Here is a 23,216-nt window from a genome sequence, read left to right as displayed (position 1 = left end):
AAGGGACACCAGGAGTGAAGGTGAGCTCCTTGGGTGAGCCCATGGAGCTCATGGTGAATCACAGAATCTTCTGGGTTGGAAGGGACCCACAAGGATCATTGAGTCCAGCTCTTAAGTGAGGGAAGGGCCTATATAGGGATCAAACCCACAACCTTGGCCATATTAGCACCGTGTTTTAACCAACTGAGCTAATCTCAGTGACATACATGTGTCCCCACACAGCTGGGGCAGAGCTGATCAGCAGGAAGGGACACCAACAGCCAAGGTGAGCTCCTAGAGTGAGCCCCTGGAGGTCATGGTGACACACATGTCCCACACAGCTGGGGCAGAGCAGCTGGAGAGCTGCTCAGCAGGAAGGGACATGGGAATGCTGGTTGGCAGCTGGCTGGATGTGAGCCAGAGTGTGCCCAGCTGGGCAAGGCTGGTGGCAACTTGGCCTCTATCAAGAATAGTGTGGCAGCAGGACCAGGGCAGGGATTGTACCCCTGTGCTGGGCAATGGTGAGGCCACACCTTGAGTCTTGTGTTCAGTGGGCCCCCTCACTACAAAAAGGACCTCGAGGTGCTGGAGTTTGTCCAGAGAAGGGAATGGAGCTGGAGAAGGGTCTGGAGGACAAGTCTGATGAGGAGCAGCTGAGGGAGCTGGGGGGGCTCAGCCTGGAGAGGAGGAGGCTCAGGGGGGACCTTCTTGCTCTCTACGACTCCCTGACAGGAGGGTGGAGCTGGGAGGGGTCGGGCTCTTGTGCCATGTCCCAAGTGAAAGGACAAGAGGAAACAGCCTCAAGTTGCACCACGGGAGGTTCAGATTAGGTATTAGAAGTAATTATTTCACTGTCAGAGTGGTCAGGCCTTGGAATGAGTTGCCCAGGGAGGCGGTGGAGTCACCATCTCTGGGAGTGTTCAGGATGTGCCTGGATGTGGCACTTGGGGACATGGCTTAGGGGTGACTGTGTTGGTGCTGGGGTGATGGTGGGACTGGATGATCTCGAAGGTCTCTTCCAACCTCGGTGACCGCATGATTTCAAAATGTTATGACCTGGAAGCTGAGAACTAGATACAAGACTCCTCTACTTTTAAGTGCGTTTTTCAAGAGCCAACCTAAACCGTGGTGACCTCCATGGGCAGCAGCAGCAGCAGCAAACAGGCTGTGCTTTGCTTGCAGAGGAGCTGAGGCACAGCATGCCCAACCTGGCCCGGAGCAGCCTGCGCGCGCTCGACTCCGTGAGGAGCAGTCGGAGCCTGGAGTCCGACCTGCAGGTGCCCAGCAGCCGAATTCCCAGGACTCAGCAGCGGTCAGCAGGTCAGTGCCACATCTCCCAGATCCGCCTTCGTCCCCTTTTCCCCTCTTGAACCGACCTGAAGTGTTTCTGCTGCTGTGTTCCCCGGGCAGGTCTGACTCCCAGCAAGCTCAGGTATTCCTCGGGTGCCGGGCAGTCCCCGCTGACGGTGCGACAGCCCGGGAAGGCCGGCTCGGGCACCAACTCCCTGCTGGCCACCAGGCAAGCGGTGAAACCCTGCGGCTACACGGCTCCTGGCTCTGCAGTCAGGAAGCCACAGGCCCCTTCGCTTCACACGGGCTCTTCCAGCACCAGTTGCACTTCCAGAACCACCACCATGGTCACCGTGGCCAAAAATTCCGCCCTGAAGGCACGGCCGGCCGGCGGAGGGATCGCGGTGCCCAAGGGAAAGGCAACGCCGCCGTCCAGGAGGTGAGTGGGAGCTTCAAACCTCGTGGATTCCAGTGCCTACCTTTACTTCACAGATTAGGAAAACTTGTTTATAAATCATGGAATGGGTTGGGTTGGGTTGGGAGGGACCTTAAAGATCGGCTGGAAGTAGCCAAGACCAAACCTTCCTAAAAGAAAAACTCACTCGGGAGATACCAGGTGAGCCTGGCATGGAAAGGCTCCAAATGAGGAGGGAAGGGAGGAAAAGGCTGCATCCCTCAGCCCCCCAGAAAACACCACGGATCCAAAGAGCCCCTCAGCAGGGCCAGGAGGGGTTGGCAGCTCTCAGGGATGGAGCACAAAGGTGAGTCAAGAACCACAGACTCCCAGACTGGTTTGGGTTGGAAGGGACCTTAAAGCCCATCCAGCCCATGGCAGGGGCACCTCCCACTAGCCCAGGTTGCTCCAAGCCCTGTCCAACCTGGCCTTGGACACTTTCAGGGATGGGGCAGCCACAGCTTCTCTGGGCAACCTGTGCCAGGGCCTCCCCACCCTCCCAGGGAAGAATTCCTTCCTTAAGTCACTTCCATCTCATTTTCTGAAGTGGGATGTGGGTATGGAGCTGGATCTGAGCTACTGAATAACTTTAGATGGAATCACAAAATCATGGAATTGTTAAGGTTGGGAAAGACCTTAAAGATCATCAAGGCCAACCCATCCCCAGCACCTTGTTCACCACTAAACTGTGTCCTCAAGTGCCACATCCACACATTTTTTGAACACTTCCAGGGATGGGGACTCCACCACTGAGAGTCCACCCTGGGAACTCTGTTCCAGTGTAGGATTGTGGCTGGGGACCCTCAAAGACAGGAAAGGGCTCAGCTTGGAAGATTCTTGGCCAGTGAATCAAGAAGCAAAGGGTCCCAGTCCCTTAAATACCTCAGACATTAAATTTTGTGTGAACTGCCAGGCTGGGACTCATCACTTGGTGAGAGATACCCCTTTTACCACATAATCTCTGAGCAAACCTGTCAATATCAAATCCATTTTAAAAAATAAATGCTTTTTTTAAACAGAGGTGGTTGCCGGGAAAATGAAGAAGCTCAAACTGATTTGTGTTAGAAATGAAAATGAGCATTATGGCACATATTTGGTGCATACTTGTATTTTTGGGAAGGGGAAAAACCCTTCCAAAGGACTGTTAACAAAATCTTCCCAGCTGACCTACTTTGGTGCCTCTGAAACTGCCTCTGGTAAAATACATGTTGGTGGTTTTTTTATTTCCTTAGTCTTTAGCCAGGTCTGTAGGTTGTCCAAAGCCTAATCAGGTTTTAGAAGGGTTTGAAAAGTGGGACAAATGAACAAGGCTTGATTTAAACATGATTTATACCACAGGGTGAAAGCAGAGCACGTAGAGTGGTGGCCAAAACCTTACAATTTTTGCTCTTGTTGCTATTTTTTGCAGCTACAATTGTACAGCAGAGTTTCATGATTGAGGGAAATTAGGTAGATTCAGACTTATTATTATGAAATGGCTGATATCAGACTAATAAGCAAACAGGGTTGCTTGTTTTATGTCCCATTGCAGCCTTAAATTGAAATGTGTCTACTTTCTTTAAACACACATTAAAAAGAGAGCTTTTAATCTCGTAATTTGTAGCAGCACTCTGCAAACCTGATTATTTTTCATGTGTTCAGCTGTATTTGCAGGGAAAAAGTCTTTCTCTTGGGCTCAGTGATGGGATAAACCCCCAGTAAAAGGTGTTGGTGACTTGGCAGGATCACTGTCAGTCACTGAATTCCCCTAAACTGCCTGGAATTGGTGCTGCTGGTGCCCAGGGTGTGCCAGCAGCAGTTCCCCCGGGGCAGGGAGATGGTGATGGTGGTAAATCCTCAAACCTGTGGCCATCACAGCTCACTGGGGCTTGGCTTGAGCTGGTTTTTTTGTCCCAACCCAGGTTCCTTCAGTCGGCACAGACCCCCCCGGCCCCCGAGGACGACTCCTGGAAGGATGGGTGCTACTGACCCCCAAGACCTCCGTGGAGCAGAGCCCCAGCTGGCTGGGCATCACCTCCCTGGGCAAGGAGCCTCCAGCCCCCTCTCCCTGCAGACTCATGTACATATTCCTCAGATTCCTGGGAAGCAGCCCCACCTCCTGCTCTGCCAAGAGCCCGACCTCGCCGCGCTGGGACCGGCAACGGCTTCGACCCACCACGAGTCTTCCCAGGAAGACTGCAAATGGCCTTATTTCATCTGCCCCCCTGCCTGCAGCCCTTGGGAAGGTCTGTCACCCCCAACCTGGGCTGTGACCCTGCTCCTGAGGGGGCTGGGAAGGCTGGGAGGGTCCTCTCTGTGCCGGGAAGCAGCTCTGAGCCAGTGCTGTGGGGTGGCAGAGCTCGGGGAGACTAGAAATAGTGACATAGGTGTTAGAATTAAGACTTTTTAAATCCAACCTGATGTGCTCTAATATTTGTCTGAAACTCAGCTGGTTTTTGGTTTGTTTTTTTTTTGGTTGGTTGGTTGGTTTGTTTTTTTACTTCTGTATAGAATGTATTTCTGCTACTTTTTATGGTTTGGTCTAGAGCTGCAGCAGGTTTTTATAACTGTAGAACACTTCAAACTGTTGTATGCAGGTGTCAGCACAGGCCACGAGTGAAGGAGCAGTACACAATATTTGTGTGGGGTGTGAACAGGCAGGGACAGGGGGATGCCAGTTCAAAACTGCTGGTTCCCAGCACCACCTTACCTCAGCTGAGAGGAGGTTACCACCAGGTAAGAGCAAACTTTTTTAAAAAATAACCCTCCCTGACAGCTTTGGCTTGAAGGGTTTGATCTCTCAGCTGGTTCCCAACTGCCCTGACTTTTGTAGAAGTTTTTTACTGTCTCTTAAGGATTCTGTTCCAGTGTCCTTTCCCTCAGCAAGTGCTGGATGCTCCAAACACAGTCTTAGTCCAGGAAATATGCACTGATAGCAACATTCTCCCTGCCATCAATGTGACCTTGAAATAGTGTAGTTTAATAAAATGTTATGGTGCTGAATGAGATCTGCTTTTATTCCAACAGCCAGCCTGACTTGGAGTGAGTTTTGTGCCAGGAATGAGGCTTTTCCTGACAGGTTGGACTCTCTTAGAGCTCTTCCTGGGTAAACAGGGCTCCATCCAAGTCTCTTAGGATGCAAGGAGTGAGATTTCCCTTGAATTCCTTGGAGTTCAGAAGGACAAGGTGGGTGTTGGCAAAGGAAAACTTAGGTTGTGTCATTCCCAAAACATCCACACGTGGCCTAAGCAGAACTAAATCCAGGGAGTTCTGCCAGGGCCCCTCACTGCAGAGATCACTTGTGATCAAGGAAAAAGAGAGGTACAGACAGTTGGTGGTCCTGTGTCACCCAGTCACATCACCTATAGGGACAGTGCCACCACTTATGGACTTTTACAGGGCAGAGAAGAGGCACATGAGCCTCAACTGCTCCTTCTCTGACTCCAAACTTCCACTGGTTTTACACCAAGAGCTCAGGAGGTTCCCAGCACTTCCCTCTTTGGGCTCTTCCTTTATGGAAAACATTCTTTCCTAAGACTTCCACTGGTGGAACCTATTCCCATTGATCTTGCCTTCCCAGTGCACTGAAAGGTAAAAGAGCAGCAACATTTCTCTTTGATTTCTGTACTGTTTGAGGCAACTCCTGTTGCCTTTATTATATTCCAAAGGTGGGAGCACACTGGTGTTTTCCAGGCACTGCCTGAGTTGAGAGCTGCTCTTTTTTATGGATCCTTCACACCAGATAAATGAACACCAGATAAATGTTAATGATTGAAGGTGATACTCTAGTTAAAGCCTGTCAGGCAGGTGGGATGGTCTCTGCAGCCTGGATGGCTGTGGAGAGCCAGACCTGGATACACAGTTCCTGAGAAGCAGAAAGGTGCTGAGCTTGGATTCTGCTTGGATTCATGGGAATTTTAAATACAAATCTGATGCTGACCAACACTTGGAAGCAGCTTCGGGAGGGGAACACTGAGCACCCATCCCCCTAAGGAGCTGTTAATTCAGGTTTTCTCATTCCATTTTTCCAAGCTGTTCTCACCCCCAGTGCTCTCCCTTCAGCCTCCAATATTCTCCAGCATCCTGAGCCCTGGCTGATAGCATTAAAATGCGACCAAGATAATAATCAGCAACTCAAGCAGTTCCTGCAGGTTCCAGAGGAAATCCAACTCCCTCATCCTGACACACAAACCTGCTTCCCAACCCTAACCCGGCATTCCCGAGGTAGGTGGAAAGGCTTCCACAAAACTAAGGAGCTCTGCTTTCTGTACAGGAATTTTATTGAAATCAATCAAGTTACCTTTTGTTTTTACACTAATGCCTCAGTGCATCCTTTGAAAGGAAAGGAAGGATCTTTTTTTTTTCTTTAAAAATTGTTTGTACATAAGACAAGAAATCATGGAAATGAACAGGATTAACACCAGGCCCCCTAAACATGCACAGCTGTACAGGGGCTGCAGGAGCTGAGGGGGGGCTTTCTCCAAGCTTTACATTCCATTTACAGGGAGAGAAGCAGGTGCCAGTGGCCTCTCTCACTGGGGGGGGGGGATCAAGGTCCCATCACCCTCGGTGAAGTTTGGGCCCAGCAGAACACAAATCCAAAGGAGCTGTGAGTTTAGAGGAGAACTCTTTCTGTGGGAGCTGCTGGGAAGCTCCAGGGTGGGTGTGACAGTGAAGGAGCAGCAGTGTCACATCACCCCCCTCCCTGTGTCACCAGGACCCCACAGCACCAACCACGTGCTCCAGCTCAGTCCCCAAATGAAGCCACCCCTTCCTCTACCACCACCCCAGCCCACTCCCCTGGGATAAAGGAAGCAGATGCCTTTGGAGCCCACGTGAAGGGTGTTTCTGGTTCTTCTCTGGGACAGGAGCCCATCAGCTCCAGGACAGAAGTGTGGAAACCACTCCCCCAGGAGCCAGGCCTGGCTGGTGCTTCAGGGGAGCAGCTCAGACAGGAATGGCCCAGCTGAGCCTGCTTTTGGTTCTCAGCCTTGGGTTTGGTTTGAACTCTTCCCAGAGGAGCCCATTCCTGCCTCCTCTGACAGAGCCTTTCTCCCTCAGAGTCCCCAGGCAGCACCTCCAGCCCTTCTCTGTCCTGTGGTTTTAGCACTCACAGGAGGAGAAGCACAACCAGCAGCTCCCTGACACCTGATCAAGCCAGAGCAACAGATTGGCCCCCAAATTCACCCCAGCCAGTGCCAGCATTGTACTCGTTCCAGTCCACCCTCCAAAGAACAGCAGGAGAAATAACCTGGGAGAAAGCAGATCCGTGACTGCGGCCAGAACCACGTGCAGCCGCCTCCTTTACTGTGCCCACCCAGCCACAAACCAAGGGGGAGATGAGGAAGAAGTGAGGATGAAGAGGCAGCCAATCCAAACGCTGAGGTGACCCCCTCCACCTGCAGGAAAACTCCCCAGGAAAAGGGAGATTTCCCACCTCTCAGTGCACAAAGCCCCATTCGTTTTGTTCCCACCAGGATTAGAGCCGTGACCTTCCCGTCTTGAAGCACTGAGAGCCACCTGTGGCCAGATGTGCATCTCCAGGAACTGTAGAAACTCAAACCATCTCGTCCCTGCCCTGTTAGTTTGGCTCAGCCCCCCCCAAACCACCCTCTGGCTCCATCCTCACAGGCAGGGCCAGGCCCGTTCCCCATCCGAGTGCAAAGCCACAGTGACACAGGGAAGGAAGGGATTCATGGGGACAGGAAAAGGAACAAAGAAATCCCTTCAAGTAATCCAGCCCAGCCCACTCTGGAGGTCACAGCTCCTTCTGGGCCCCTCTGGGGTGATAAGGCAAAAAGTCTGAAGTCCTGGAGGGATGGAGGGATGAGGAGGTGGCAGAGGTGACGGGTGAGTTATTCCGTAGGTTGCTTCTTCACACTCCTGGGACTCATCTCCAAGGGACCAGCAGCAGCTCTGGTTATTTCTGCACACAGCTGGGCCAGGCCAGCCCACCACACACCGCTGAGAGGATGATGTAGAGGATCACCTGGGGAGGGAAAATGGGAATTCTGTAGAGAACGAGGGATTTCCATCCTCCGCTCAACTGCCACACACCTGGAAACTCCAGTTACCAAACCCCTAAAGAATTTGGCCAACACCCTCCTCCCCCTGCCCCTCCCTGCAGCAACACGTGGATCCAAGGACAGGTTTTGGTGTTTTCCAGAGGCTCTCCAGACTTCCCAGGTTCTCCACACTTACAATGGACACGATGATGAGGACGATGGTGAGCTTGAGGTTCTTCATGCACATGGCCCGGGCGAGGTTCCTGCTGGTTGTTTTGAAAGTGACTGACTGCAAAGGAAAGGAAAACAAGGAATTCATTCCCAAAGGAAGCTGGATCCCAAGAAGATCCATGCTTTTCCCTACTTCCCCAAACTGGGGCAGTTTTCTCCTCCAGAGCCATTTAGCTCCTGCACAAAACTGAACAGGCAGCAAGAGAAACTCTCTCACAGCTCCAGGGACAGGATAAAGTGTGTGAGTAAGTCCAGAGCCAGCTTGGAAGGATTAAACATGGAATATCCCCAGGTCTGGGGGCTGCCCACAGGGATTGGTCTGTCTCAGAGTACTGGTGGGGTTCTCATCTCACTTCTGACCTTTTGGGAACTGAAGTGCTCCAAAATATTTACAGATCCACTGATATTCCAGGGGTTAATCAGTGTAAATACACCTGCCAAACTGGGACAATCCATAGGGCCACTCCTGCCAGCCAAACCCCAGGGGTGAGACAAGTCCTTCAGTGCCAGAACATTCCTCCAGAATTTGGGCCTCCTGCGTTTCACAGAGTCACAGAACAGTCTGGGTTGGAAGGGACCTTAAAGATCATCTTTTCCACCCCCTGCCATGGACAGGGACACCTTCCCCTAGCCCAGGTTGCTCCAACCTGGCCTTGGACACTTCCAGGGATGGGGCAGCCACAGCTTCTCTGGGCAACCTGTTCTGGAAAGCCTGTGGTTGTCCCATTCCAAGTCTCCTCTCTGTATCCTGCAATTCCACTCCTTCCAAATAGCTTTTGGTCACCAAACAACCCCAAACACCCACCAGGCTGGGTCAAGGCAGGGATTCCTGGGATGCTCCTGTCCAGGGAAAGGCAGCAGTGGCTGGATCCAGCCAATCCAGCAGCTCACTCTGCTGGGAATTGCCAGTTTTCCCACAAACCACCCCTTGGGCAGAAACTGCATCCCTGTGAACTGCACTCCTGACTTAGAGCCCATTCCCAGGCTGGAGATAATCAGCCCTGGATCTCCCAGGACACTCAGGTAGGACATTCCCACTGGACCCATCCCATCCCTTCATTTCCTGCATGGTTTCCAAGAACCAGCACTCCCTGGGAGAGCTCCCATGGGAATCCAGCCCAACTCCTGAAGGAATTCCAGTCCCTTTCCCTAAAGCATTCCCACCCGAGGACCTGGCAAGGTTTGAACACCTGGGAGCTGGAGGACAATATTCCTGCTGGATAAGCTCCAGGTGTCTCTCCTGCCTCTCCAAAGCACAAGGACTTCCTGACACCTTAGAGATCCCCACAAGATCCAGGAACTCCAGGATTGGCTTTGGAGGGTTGGATGCCACAGGAACTGGGCACTTTACCAGATAACACAGTGCTTTAGAATCACATTAAATTAAGGGTTTTTTTCAGTCTTCCCTCCTTTAGAAACACTTGGAGAAGCTCCAGAGTCTTCACAGACTCTTTAGGTGGAACAGCTCAGCTTTTTTTTATTTGAAACCAGCTCCACTTTCCCCTTTGTTGTATCAGAACAACTGCATGGATTCACATCTTCCAGTTCATCTGGATCTTTCCCAGACTGGGAGGCAGCTGGGAAACAGCTCCAAGGAGGGCAGGGATAAGACACGACCCAGGGAAGGGTTCCCTGCAGGACTCTGTGCTCCTGTGTCTGTCTAAGTGTCTCTGGATGCTGGTGTCCCCCTGCCTTGCTCCCTGGGGTGCAGGAACACTCATTTCCCAATTCCAGGTTCTCCCCCAGACTCACCGAATCCACAAGATTCTCTGTTTTATCGATCAGCAGCTCCAGCTTCTCCCCTCTTTGCGCCACGAGGTCTGGAGAAAAGAGACAAAAATCCAGATTGGAAGGTAGAATCCCAGTGCAAAAAGCTGCTTCCAACACCCAACCCCAAGCCACGAGCCCTGGGATGCAATTCCCAGCCTTCCTGGCACTGCCAGGGATTTCAGGAGCAGCCTCTCATCACACGGGCTGCGTGTGGGGACTGAATTTGGGTAAATTCCAGCTCTGTTTTGGATGGTCAGACCTGTCAAAACCCAAACTGGTGTGACACAAAGTGAAAGGGGCTCCAGGCAGCTTTTCCCAAGGGAAGCAGGTACCTATGTTCCGGACCATGATTCCTTTGAGTTCATCGATCTGGGCTTGTGTCTCTGCCACCTGGTCAGGGCCTTTGCTCTCCGAGTGGTATTTCTGCAACAGAGGACAGGCAGTGACAGCAGGACCTCAAAAAGGACAGGCAGTGACAGCAGGACCTCAACTAAGAACAGGCAGTGACAGGAGGACCTCAATAAAGAACAGTTGGTGACAGTAGGACCTCAATAAACCAACAGTCAGTGACAGCAGGAGCTCAAAAAGGACAGTCAGTGACAGGAGGACCTCAACAAAACCAGTCAGTGGTAGCAGGACCTCAACAAAAACAGTCAGTGAAAACAGGACCCTCAACGTTCCACTTCAGATCTTTAACAAAAAAAAAGGCAACTCTGGTCCCTGCAGAACAGCACAGACAGAAACAGGAGTTTTCAAACCACCCAAGGTGTTTATCAGTGGGTGGAAGACCAAAATCTGACTTTTTCAGCCATTTACAGATCCCACCTCCCCTCTGCTCCCACACTGGTGCCCAGAGGGCCCAGAAGTGACAGCCTCCTTTGGAAGTGGAAGCAACTGGCAGCAAGGAAGGGAAGTTAAGGCAGGAGGCAGGAGCTGTGGTTCCCTGTCAGGGGTCCCAGCCCCACTCCTCAGCTCAGAACTATTTCTGAAGGCAGCACACTTGGATGAGCTTCTCTAGAGCACAGCGAGGGATCCCTGCAATCCCACAGGACAGCGTGGATCCATCTCCACAGGTGGCCTCAGAGGGAGATCCAGTCAAGGTAAGGAGTGCCTGTGGACTGGGAATGTTGAAGGTGGCCAGTTGGGAGTGTCCCAACAGGAGCAGGATACAGGAGCAGCCTGGACCCAGCCAGGAGGATCTCCCAGCTCACCTGCCAAGAGCTTTGCTGCTCTCCAGCCCCTCTGGTGCGTTCCCTGTTGCACCACTCCTGTCATCCCTGCCCCTTCATTCCCTTGGGAAGTGACAGTGACTCCAGTTCCCCCAGTTGGGACCCCAGTGACCCCCTGATCCCTGCCCAGCCCGGGGGGGGGTGGGAGCAGCACAAGCCAACCCCCAGCTTAGAGGAGCCTCAGGGTTTGCAGAACCCCAGGAGGGAAACCAAGGGCATCAGGGAACCGAGTTCTGCTCTTCCTGCATGGATTTTAAGTCCCTGATCCCATCACAGCTGCTCTGCTCCATGGTCACCCACCTGGCTGCTTCAATCCCAGTTTTCTTCTGGACAGGAGTTTAACTGAAATCCATATCTGACAGAGTCCAACACTGACAGCACCCACCTGGTACCTCATGGGCACAGCACCCAATCCAACAGCTCCTCTGGAACTGCTCCAGTGGAGAGAGTTTTGGGACAAGGTGCAGACTGGCCCAGTATCAAAGCTAGTCACTGGTTGGACTGGAAGCACAGCCTCCCTTCCCAGGATTCTGTGTGTGCTCTGCCCTTGAGCTGGAGTGGGATCTCTGCCTCCCACCAGTGACAGGGATCACCTGGAAAACATCCCTGCTCCTGCACCGAGGCAATGGCAGCCAGGCTGGCAGCCTGGAGCAGGGAGGGAAGAGCTCTGTCAGCACTGAACTGCTCTTGGCTGAGGCCTGGACTCCATCCATATGCAGGAGCTGAGACAGGCAGCTCCTCTCGAGCTTTAGGGACCTGGAAAAGCTGGGATTTCAGGGGAATATCAGCTCCAAAAACCACCTGGCTCTTCCGATAAGGCAACTCATTAAACTTATTCCAGCCCCGAGCAGCTCACAAAGTGCTGAGTCAGCACTTTGTGTAGGTTCAGTCCCCACATGTCAAAGCCTGGTGGAGAAGGAAAACTCCATCCCATCACCCACAGGAAGTTCATCTCGTTTATTATGCACTGGCATTGTTGTTCCTTGCTCCCGAAACGAACTCCTGGGACTCTCCAAACCCCCTTCCCCACTCACTGTGGGCACCCACACGTGGCTCCTGTCCCAAATTCCAGGACAAACTTCAGGCAGCAGCAGCAGTGCAAGGGCAAATCCTCCCTTTACCTTCACCCACCTCAGGGTCCTGCTTCCCCCTGCACCTCAGCACAAACTGGGAGTGGGCCAGAATTCCTGCACTGAGAAACCAGAGCTTTTCCCCTCCTCCTGCACCTGCAACACCCCCAAACCTGGCACTTCCCAGAGATCAGAAGAGCCAAAGCCTCTGTGGAGAACAGCAGCACCAACACCCTCCCCAGGCACAGCAGAGCACTGAGAACTCCCACCCCACTGCCCTGGGTGGACAAGCCCTGAAAGCCAACATTCCAAGGACATCTTGGCTTTAATTCAAGGGAGATCTCAAAAAAAAAAAGCCCCACAAACAACCCCAAACCAGGTTATCGAGTTGTTTGTAGTCAATTAAGGGCTCTTAAGAGATCCAAAGCCTTTTCCTTGCAGCCCTGCAGCCCGAGGGTTTGTGCACTAATAACATTATTGATCTGCAGTCACCAAGCAGTTCTTCATTCCTTCTCCATCTTCCAGCTGGCTCCACTCATCTCACTTGCTATTATTCCCTGTAGGAATTCCCTGTCCTTCCCCCAGCCCTTGCTGGGGGTGCTGGGAGAGCAGCTCTGCAGCCCAAATCCCAGGGAAAAGCCCATTCCCTCTACAGGAAGCTCATGTTTTAAGAGCAGCCCAATCCCAAACCCAAAAAACTGCTTTAACCCCTCCCTCTCCCCCACAGAAACCCCACTGCAGCAGCACAGGGTGTTTGCAGACCCTGGTTATACAGCAAGGGAAGGCAAGTTAATTAGAAGACAATTAACTGATTGCTCTGTGAAATGCATCTGGTTCTAGGAGGGAGATGCAAACCTTCCTTCAAATGCTGCTGGGAATAAAAGAGATAAAACAACCCAATTATTTCCAACCTGTCCTGTGTGGCACCTCAAACACACAAATCCAAACCCACAGCAAGCCAAGGGCTCTCCCAAAAATGGGCTGGACATCAAGGCTCTGCCAGAGCCCAGCACACAACTCCCACGCTCCAAGAGAGAAGCAAATTCCAGCTCTACCTTTCCCTCCAGGAGTCCAAGAACAGCCCCAGAGTGGCCAAAAAAGTCCTCTGAAACCTGGGAATTTCTTTGGAAGGAGACTGACAGTGTTCTGCCTGTGCAGGATCCAGGCTGGAGCCACAGCAGGGGAGCAGCTCCCCCTGCCAGCACCACAGTGTTCCACAGACTGGGAATGCAGCATCCTGAACTTCATCCCAGCTGGGAGGGGGAAGGGATGCTCCCCTCACCCTTGTCATTTTGGGGTTGGAAGCATCCAAGGCAAATCTCAACTCAGGGACCTGCCACAGGTTATTTATCCTGCTATTGAACCTCCTTCCTTCCATTCCTCCTACGTTGGGAATGGAAACCCTCGGAGCCTCAGTGCAACTGGAGAGTTCACCACAGTCCTGCACTTGGTGTAACCCAAGCCCAGCTGTCTTTGCTCCTGAAAAGGCCACAGTGCCACCAGCAAACACCCTGTCACACTCCAGCAGCCACTGGAATTGCTGGGAAGGGAAGGGGAAGGGAAAGGGGAAAGGGGAAAAAGGGGAGAGGGAAAAGGGAGAGGGAAAAGGGAAGGGAAAGGGAAAAGGGAAAGGCAGTCAGGGATCAGCAGACACTCAAGTTCTGAAGTTGAGCAGCAAAGGAGTACCACACATTTGTCCTGCTCTCAGTGACAGCCACGTTCTCTTGCACTGGGTGGTAACTGGAACCAGCCTGGACATTTCCAGTGTTCCCATTAAGCTCTGATCTCCTGGTCCAAGCAGTTAACCCATCCCCCAGTCCCCCCCTGAACTGTGGGGTGCTGCAGGGTGAGCGTGGGGAGCACAACCCACTGCCCGGCTCCACAGCCAGTTCCCAGGGAGCAAACCCAAGGGGAATTTCTGGGAGAGGTCTGGCTTGCCAGGGAAGTGCCCTGGAGCCACAGGGCTCACCAGCTGTGCTGCCAGGACACTGGAGAACTCGCTGTTCATGGCATAGGGCAGGGCTGTCTGGGCTCGGGAGCCGTACGTGGTCTGGAACCGCTTCTTGATCTCATTCAGGAACGTGAAGGCTCGGGATCGTTCAAAGTCCTGGAAGAGAGAGCAGAGACACCAGGGATGACAACATGCACAGAGCCAGTCAGAGAGAGACTGTAACTCCCAGTTCTAACTGGTGTGTCTGTGTGTGACACTGGCATTGGGCTGGAAGAGCAGCCTGAGAGCTCTTTTATTACCACTCAGTGATCCCACTGTGAATTCTCCCTGCCTTGTTTCCAGGCTGCATTCCCAGCCTGGATATCCACAGTTCTAATTCAGTGCCTGGCACCTTCCTGCACTGAGGGAGAAGTTTTGGCTTGTCCTGGTTAGAACGGTTGGGACCAATTCATCACTGGATGGGTGTAACCCAAAACTGTGTATTCTATAGCCTTCCATGCCATTGCCCAGAAACTGTTGTCAGTAGAGGCCTGCGAGGTGGAAAGATGTTCCTGTCCTCATACCCTTTTATGGAGTTCCCCGCTCTGATACCCTTTTATGGAATTCCCCTCTTTGAGGGAGGGACTGAGCATCCTGATCCCCTTTTATGGAATTCCCCGCTCTGAGGGAGGGACTGAGCACTCCCACCTGAACTGGAGAATATAGAAACTGGGAGTTTCGGAACCTTTCCACCACTCGTGGGATCCAGAGGAAGACTGAGACCACCGCTCTCAACCAGACTGAGACCACCACCCTCGACTGGACTGCAATCACCACTTTCTGACCAGACTGCAGCAGCTCTCCCACCAGCAGGTTTTTCCCCTCTCCCTTTACTTTGGACTCGGGGGACCAAGGTACACCACTTTTGTTCATGCCCCAGGGTGCTGGGTTATACATTTGGGTTTTGTGGGTTAAAACCAATTGTCTGTCTGTATAATTGTACTTATTGCATTATTTTAATAAATTGTTATTCTGACTTATAAATCTCTCTTTTGAATTGAGTTCATTTCCCCTGCTGGTTAACTTTTAAACCAGCACATGGCTTTGGCACTTCCAGAATTGAGGAGCACCAGGCACTGACAACTGAACTGGTCCCTGCATCCCCATCCCACTGCCCTGGCACTGCTGGGAGAGGAACCAGGAAAACCAAGGACTTCACCTCAAAACTACCAACTCACAGGCAGTGGGAGGTGTCCCTGATGATTTTTAAGGTCCCTTCCAACCCAAACCATCCTGTGAGTCTACAGCTGGAGTTCCAGGCTTGGATATCAAAGCTGGAACCGATGGGAATGACAACACGAGCATTTTCCATGGGGGAAAAGGCACCTCAGACCAGCACTCACTAAAAACTGACAGCTGGACTCCCAAACCTGCTGGGAACCAAAATACTCACGTCATCTGTGATGCAGAGGTAAATAATCCTGTCCTGGCAGATGTAGTGGAACAGGTAACTGCAGAGAAGTGAAAAGAAGGAAAAAAAAAAGATCATTTGGAGCTGCCACAGGACTCATTTTCTAGAAGGCACTGCTGCCTGTGGGGCCTTCAGGGGCTGGGGAAGAAGACATCTGTGCATTCCCAAAAGCTTCCCCCCAGGAAGCACTTGGAACCTCTTACAAACTCCAGAATAAAGCAAATTAATTCTTCTGCAAAGCCTTGCCTTGTCCAGCTCCAAGGGCACAGCTCAGGAGCTCCACACTCAGGTTTTGTCTTATAACATCAAGACAAGACCAAAATAAGCTTTAGGAGTGGGCTAGAACTGCCCTGAGGGTCTGTTTCCATGAAAAGATAAAAAAAATCCTGGCATATCCACAACTCTCCTGCAAGGAGTGAGGTGCAGCTTGTCTGACACCACCTTGCAGGCTCCCCAGTGATTCCTAGAAGGATCCAAACAGCAGAGACAGAATTCTTGACGGCTGGTTTTCCTTGGAGATCATAAAAAGCACACAGAAGTTCTCCTTAAAAACAAACAGAACCCATTAAATGAGTTTGAGGAGTTCAGAGTTCCAAGAAACTGGAGTTTTTTTCCTGTTTCAGAAGAAGAGAAATTCTCTTAGAAAGGCATCAGGGAATTTTCTGGCCAGGCTGGGACTGTGGCAAGGCAGAGGATCCCTGGAACACTCCAGACAGGAGGAACAGCTCCTTGTGCTCGTTGTAGCTTCCCAGCTTTCCTGTTCTGCTCAGTTCTCTCTAAAAATGCACTACAGCCCTCCTAAAACTCAGCTTTTTAGTTGGTTGAACAGCATTTGAGGCAAAATTATTTCTTTTCACTCCCAGGAAATAACTGTATCCTTAAAAATTACAGCAGGAAAGAAAAGATGCAGCAGCCAAGGTTTGTCAGAGCCCTGGGTTTCCTCAAAAACATCTCCCACAGGGACTTGTTCGGGCTCCCAAACCAGGAAAGGATGAGGGAAGATTATCCCAATCCTCACCCTGAATCCTCAGGCAGCCAGAGCAGCTCTAACACATCAGCTTGGGCAGCAGAGAGGATCCTGCCCTGCTGCCAATCCCAAAAAAAAGGGCTGAAATGGGGCCTCTAAAGTTGTTTTTTCCACAGTTGTTTTAGTTTGTTTGCCACAGTTGTTTCTGTTTTCTCCCCAGCACACGGACTCACCTACTTCACATGTGCAATAAACCTCAGGTGATGAACCATCTAATCCCAAGGGCTGTTCAGAGAGCTGGAAAAATCCTGGGAAAACCCTTCTGGATTTGTGGCAGCTCAGGATGACTCCAATGATCTGCCAGCACCACTCCTCCTAAAGCCCCCAGGATCCACAAGCGATCCACAGTTTTACCGTGTCCAAGCTTCAGAAAAGCCAGGGAAAGATTCCATAAGCCAAACTCCAAAGGTTCCCCAGCTGGGCACGCTCCAGCTCACTTTGGAGTCGTATCAAACCAGAAAAGTTTGATTTTTTTATAACTAAAATCTAAACTTAAATCCTGGTTACGCTGCACGGGAATTTGGGACAGCAAAAAATGACAAGATTACAGGAGAACAACCCCAAACACAGGCAGTTTATTCCTGTTCTCCTGCCAGCCCCCCAGGGGGTCACTCACCTGCCATGGGAATAGGTCAGTTTGTTGTTCTCCGAGGGGATTTTGGCCAGGATCTGCTCCGTCACCTCCAGGAAGTTCCCCCCACACCAGGCGTGCTTGGCCAGGATGGTGGTGCCCCTCGCCACGACAGCAAACAGGATGGCCATGGCTTCCCACTGCTGGGAACACAAACACTGGGATGAGCTCCAGGACAGCAGGACCACGGAGTTCTCCCATCTCCCCTTTCGGGTTCTGCTGCGACGACACCAAAACTCCAATGATCTCTAGAAAATTTCTGATTGCCACCGTGGCCTGCACTCAGGGAATCCTCCCTGCCTTGTTCCCACCTGGATTTCTACCTGTTAGTGCTATTTTATTTTTTTTTCTGGCTCTTCAGCTGTTCCTCGAGTTTTTTTCTTGCTGATCCTGCAGTTTTTTCTCGTGACCGGCACGAAGGAAGTGACGGTCCCACAGCTCCTGACACAGCCCAAACCCCCCTTCCCTGCAGGGGGGCTGCCCAGGGCTGAGGCCTGAGCTCTGACTGCTCCCAAACTCCAAAATCACTGCTCAGAGTCCCACCAGAACACGGGGGGACCCTGCACACACCCAGTGGGTGCTGCCTCGAGGTTCCTGTGAGAGCAGAGCTGCTCTTCTCAGAGCAGGCGGAACTTCTGCAAACTCAGGACTTGTCCTCAGCAACACATGATTTCTCCAAGGCAACATTCCTGCCCATGGATCCAGCTGGGCAGGTCACACAGGGCACATGTGTGAGGGCCAGGAGGCTGGGAAGGAGAAGAGAGGGTTGTGTGGAGACCTCAGAGCTCCTTCCAGTACCTGAGGGGCTCCAAGGGAGCTGGAGGGGGACTGGAGTGACAGGACAAGGGGGAATGGCTTCCCACTGCCAGAGGGCAGGGTTAGGTGGGATACTGGGAGGGAATTCTTCCCTGTGAGGGTGGTGAGGGGCTGGAATGGATTTCCCAGAGAAGCTGTGGCTGCCCCATCCCTGGAAGTGTCCAAGGCCAGGTTGGACAGGGCTTGGAGCAACCTGGGTTAGTGGAAGGTGTCCCTGCCCATGGCAGGGGGTGGCACTGGATGGGTTTTAAGGTCCCTTCCAACCCAAACCATTCCATGATTCCTTAAGTCTCTCCAGAGCTGGAAAAACATCCCTGCTGGCATGGAAAGGGACACACTTAATCAGCTCAAGTATCATCACATTAATCTACCGTGAGCCCCCAGATTTGACACATGAAACCACATGTCAGAGCACAGCTGTGAGAGCTGCTCCACTCAGCCCACACACCCAATAAGCCTCTTTTCTGCCTGGGAAAGACTTAGGATGACCTTTGACCCTGCAAAACCCCAAAATCTTATTTTTCACTTTGCACTTCCCTGTTTGTTGCCTGCTTTGATTTGTGTCTAGAAATATCTGTGTCTAGAAACACCTTCACACACCTATTTCAAGGCATCCAAGGAGTTGGGGACCTCTCTAGGAAGAGGCACTGGAGAGAAGGGGTGGTTTGTCCTCAGGCTCTGAGGAGCACAGGCAGAGCCTGAGCACAGGCCAGACTTTCCATCCCCCTGGCACTGCCTGACGTGACTTATTGATCTCTTCTGGCTCAGGGGTGGGTCCTACCCAGGCCTGTCCAAGCAGATCTGCCCTGGAGAGTTGATGTTTCCACATGAACTGCTGCCCCAGTGGCAGAGGGGGTGGAGGAACACAGCAATTAATGAGATTCAGCCTTCAATTAGTGAGGTCCAACCACCCCCCACCCCAGTGGGGCTCACTCTGAGCTTCCCAGAGCCAGGCTTGGCCAGCAGCAACCAGGTGACCTCCCTCCCAAACCTCCCACAGGTTGGAGCTCAGCATTGGAAGGGGAAAGGAATAAACTCATGGATTTATTCAGAGAACAGAGTCCTCTGTTGGGTTGGAAGGGACCTTAAAGATACCATCCAGTTCTACCCCATGGCAGGGACACCTTCCACTAGCCCAGGCTGCTCCAACCTGGCCTTGGACACTTCCAGGGATTCCAGGGGCAGCCACAGTTTCTCTGCCCAACCTGTGCCAGTCCCTCCCCACCCTCCCAGCCAAGAATTCCTTCCCAATATCCCATCTAACCCTGACAGTAAATGCCAATAAAGAGAGGTGACAAACAGCCAGGTGTGGGTTTGTTCCCTCCCACAGTCCCACCGCCCTCTGACATCCAGCCTGGCAGAATTACTGAAAAAAAAATCCCAAATTCTTTTCTCTGTAAGATCTTTAAGGACAGGTCGTGCTTATCATGGTCAATTAAACATCAACATCCACCTGAAGATGGCTGTGGAGGTAACAGGACCTGGAAAAGCAAGGGAACAGCTTTCCCCTGACACACTTCCTAAGGAAACTCCTCAGCACAAAGATATCCAAGGAGAAAGAATATAAAGCAGGGAAGAAAGTGGTGATCACTCACTGCCTGCAACAAAGGTCAAGAACAGGTTCCAGCAGAGGCAAATTCTTCACACAACACATCCCCTGAAGAGTTCCCACAGGTTATCAGGGAGGAAAAGTGTTCACATGAGGCCAGAAAAAACAGTTGATGGGGGAAAAGAATCACCATCAAACAAATATCACCCTGGAGCAGAATTTATCACGAGTTTCTCCTGTTCTTCCACTCCCCCCAGCCAGAGCTACCCAGGGTCTGACTCCACACAGCCAGAACAGACAATCACTGACTCCACAAGCTCAGGACTGGTTTTTTTCCAGGGAAAAATACTTGAAGAGGAAGTAAAACCTTCAAGCAGCAAAGCAGGTGACCCCCCAAGTCAGACCCAGGGTCCAGTTGGGGTTGGGGCTCTCACAGGACTCTGCTCCTCACTGCTCTTCTCATACATGGAACAATTAAGACTTGATTAAGCCAAGGCCTGTGAAATTCCAGTGCTCCCAGTTTACAGCCAGGGCCTTCAAGGAGTTCACAAACCCACTGCCAACATCTCTTGCAACGCTGGAACTACCAAGAACATCCCACGACAGGCAGAGCCAAGCCACTGCAAAGTCTCTTAGAAAATACAGCCCCTCCCTGAGCCCACCTGCCAGAGCACTCCAGGGCTGCCCCACTACCCCAAATTCCTAATTCCTCCCAGAAATCTGCCCTGGAAGAGCTCCCAGGCTCACACTCCCAAAGCATGCAGGGGGGCTGTGCAGCCCTGAGCTCGGACATCCTGCCCCAGGAGGCCACTGCCAGCCTGGGCTTTGGGCTGGGTTTATTTTTAAGCCAGTCTTAAGTTGCTGCATCGACCACACGCTGATTGCATTAGAGCAGGAAAAGCAGAGTCCAGGGATATTTTGCTGACCTGTCAGCTCTTCAAACCAGGGGGTTGCAGACATGGGAGTGTGAGGGTCACCAAGAAGTGCTCCAAGGCAAGGCTCACCTACCCCTAGTCAAGCATGAGTAAGTTACTAATCACAAGTCCCTCCCCCTCCACAGACCTAAAGAGACCAAAAGTTCAACCTGATGCTCAAAATATTATTTAAGACAGGAGCATTTTGAGCTGAAAAAAGAGCCAAAGGGGAGATTACTCAGAGCTGACACATAAAGGAACAAGCAACTCTTTGGAACCTTCCTGCAGGAACCTCCACCTGAAGAAGCTGTTACAGAGGACAAGGCAAAAACCAGACCCAACGAGTTTACAAGGATGAAACAAAACTAAACCTCAGAAAAATCATGTTAAATGCTGCTCACAGCACGGAGAAAGGCAGAAACACAGCCAGGGAAGCTGTGGCTGCCCCAGCCCTGGAAACGTCCAAGGCCAGGTTGGAGCAACCTGGGCTAGTGGAAGGTGCTCCTGCCCAGGCAGGGGGTGGAATGAGATGGGGTTTAAGGCCCCTTCCAACCCAAACCACTCTGGGATTCTGGGATTGGGATCTGGTACAGAGCAGGGATTAACTGACACCACACAGCTGGTCCTGGTTTCTGCTGATCGGAGACAGCGGCTCCCTCCTGTCTGACCAGGCCGCAGAGAGCACATTTTCCCAGCCAAAAAGCAACAACTGTGGCCTAAAAAATAATAAGTTCAACTGTCCTGGCCTTCAGGAGAGAAGCTTAACTCACCCTCCCCCCCCATGGTAGCTTTGATTTATCCAGAGGACACAAACTGCACTTTGTTCCGGCTTCCGCTCACTCCACACCTGAGCTCTGCAGGTGCCACCAATCCCAGTTTTGCCAACAAGGAGGGACACAAGCCAGGGAATTTGTGACCAGTTACAGCAGCAGCAGCACTAAGGAACCTGAGGGAATTCCCTGCCCAGCCCTGTCCCCTCTGGATCCGCCAGGACACAGAGGCTTTGGCCAGGCCAGGCTGCATCGGGCCCATGGTGCAACACCAGGTCACAGCCTGGAACCACAAACACCACTAAGCCTCTTGAGCAATCAGGTGACTGCCCAGCACCAGGAAAGGCACATCTGCCCGCTGCAGTCACCCAGCAGGGCTGGCATAAAGGAGCAGTTGTTGGAGGAAACGCAGCCCCAGAGCCTCCCCCTGTCACACACACCACGAGAGACCTCAGGGCTGCAGAGCCCACAGAGCAAAGGGAAACCTCAACTCCCAGAGCAGAGCAGCTGAGGGATTATAAAGTGAGTTAGACAATTTCCACAGGTCTCCACTCAGTTAATATTGGATATTTGCGGGACTCACCCCAGCGAGGTGACACTCACTGTCACTGTAGGATCCCACAATCCTCAATTCCCTGGATTCCCAGTCCTCACCTTACTCAGGAGATAAACAGCCCTTTCTCTGCCATGACAAAGCCCCCAGTTAGAGCAGAAGGGCCTAAATGAAGTAGAACAGATGAACAAGGAGCATTTTTCTCCCTGAGCAGCATCTCCCCAGCCCTGTAACACTCGTGTCACTCCTGTTAGTCACACAAACCTGACAGAGACATCCCTCCCTAGTGGTTACAAAATTCAGGAATGAAATCCATTAAAATCCACCCCTTTGCAGAACTGTTTTCTGTCTAAACTCACTATATTAAATGGCTGGAAGTAGCCAAGACCAAACCTTCCTAAAAGAAAAACTCACTCGGGAGATACCAGGTGGGCCTGGCATGGAAAGGCTCCAAATGAGGAGGGAAGGGAGAAAAAGGCTGCATCCCTCAGCCCCCCAGAAAACACCACGGATCCAAAGAGCCCCTCAGCAGGGCCAGGAGGGATTGGCAGCTCTCAGGGATGGAGCACAAAGGTGAGTCAAGAACCACAGACTCCCAGACTGGTTTGGGTTGGAAGGGACCTTAAAACCCATCTCATTCCACCCCTACCATGGGCAGGGGCACCTCCCACTAGCTCAGGTTGCTCCAAGCCCCGTCCAACCTGGCCTTGGACACTTCCAGGGATGGGGCAGCCACAGTTTCTTTGGGAAATCCATTCCAGCCCCTCCCCACCCTCCCAGGGAAGAATTCCTTCCTACTGTAAGGGCACAGAAAAACAAGAACATCAGAAACACGGGGTCAGTCTCCAGTGCCCGTGGGGTCGATCTCTTGTTTTCAAGTGCCTCTCCTGGCCCAGAAGATTCCCCGCCTGTGCCAGGAGGGCACTGCCTGCATTTCCAGAAATCCTCTTACAGAAAGCAAAGGGCACCACGCTGGTGCCGGTTTTAAGCCTGAAAGGGAGGTGTTGCAACCCTGAGAGTTGCAAACTGCCCGAGTGCAATAAAGGAGCCGTTTGAGCACGGTGAGCTCAGCAGAAACCGGCCCAGGCTTCCCTTCCGCCTCTCCTGGGCAGCTGGAAGTGGTTATTTCCTTAAAGGAATAGTCCCTCTCGCTGTTCTGCTCATTTTAAGCCCAAGAAACGTGACATTTGTGCCCAAGCTTATATCCCAAGTTCTGCACACAGAGTTTACTTCGGGCTCCCTCGCTGCATCCGTACGGAAAGAAACGAGTCCAGTTTCATTTTCCAGGCCCGGAAACGAAACCTTTCCTGGAAGGTTTGGAAAGGGATAAAGACACAGAACACGATGGCAACTGAACGAGCAGCTCTCTGGAGAGGTAACACAGACCCCCCCCAAAGCAGGGAATGGGAATCAGGGAATCGCTGGGGTTGGAAAAGCCCTCCAAGTGGTGCCAGCACAACTGGGATTATCCGTCGATTAATTCAATAATTTAACCACCCAGTGGAACATCCCTGACACACTCTGCTCCCAGTCACACCAGTAACACCA

At 52.0% G+C, this 23,216-nt stretch overlaps 2 protein-coding genes across 3 annotated transcripts in view; one reads left to right on the top strand and one right to left on the bottom strand.

Annotated features, from left to right (window-relative positions):
* The window catches only part of LOC113973681 (SLAIN motif-containing protein-like), a 26,083-nt gene extending 21,381 nt beyond the window's left edge, over positions 1-4,702 (top strand). Inside the window, exons 5-7 of the mRNA XM_027696093.1 lie at positions 1,162-1,299; positions 1,390-1,708; positions 3,625-4,702. Of these exons, the coding sequence (XP_027551894.1) occupies positions 1,162-1,299; positions 1,390-1,708; positions 3,625-3,691 (524 nt within the window). The 3' untranslated portion in view covers positions 3,692-4,702. The remainder of the gene's footprint in view (positions 1-1,161; positions 1,300-1,389; positions 1,709-3,624) is intronic.
* Positions 4,703-6,959: 2,257 nt separating this feature from the next.
* The window catches only part of VAMP7 (vesicle associated membrane protein 7), a 16,631-nt gene continuing 374 nt past the window's right edge, over positions 6,960-23,216 (bottom strand). The window contains exons 2-8 of one of the 2 annotated variants that reach the window (XM_027696237.1): positions 17,052-17,209; positions 15,391-15,448; positions 13,977-14,114; positions 10,041-10,131; positions 9,691-9,758; positions 7,904-7,996; positions 6,960-7,691 (exon numbers count right to left, since the gene is read on the bottom strand). In XM_027696237.1, the coding sequence (XP_027552038.1) occupies positions 7,623-7,691; positions 7,904-7,996; positions 9,691-9,758; positions 10,041-10,131; positions 13,977-14,114; positions 15,391-15,448; positions 17,052-17,197 (663 nt within the window). In that variant the 5' untranslated portion in view covers positions 17,198-17,209 and the 3' untranslated portion in view covers positions 6,960-7,622. The remainder of the gene's footprint in view (positions 7,692-7,903; positions 7,997-9,690; positions 9,759-10,040; positions 10,132-13,976; positions 14,115-15,390; positions 15,449-17,051; positions 17,210-23,216) is intronic. The other variant, XM_027696238.1, reaches the window with a different exon arrangement.

This window comes from Neopelma chrysocephalum, unplaced genomic scaffold (assembly GCF_003984885.1).
Source record: "Neopelma chrysocephalum unplaced genomic scaffold, ASM398488v2 Primary Assembly neopelma1_105, whole genome shotgun sequence".
NCBI lineage: Eukaryota > Metazoa > Chordata > Aves > Passeriformes > Pipridae > Neopelma > Neopelma chrysocephalum.
This window is presented reverse-complemented; position numbering and strand designations above follow the sequence as displayed.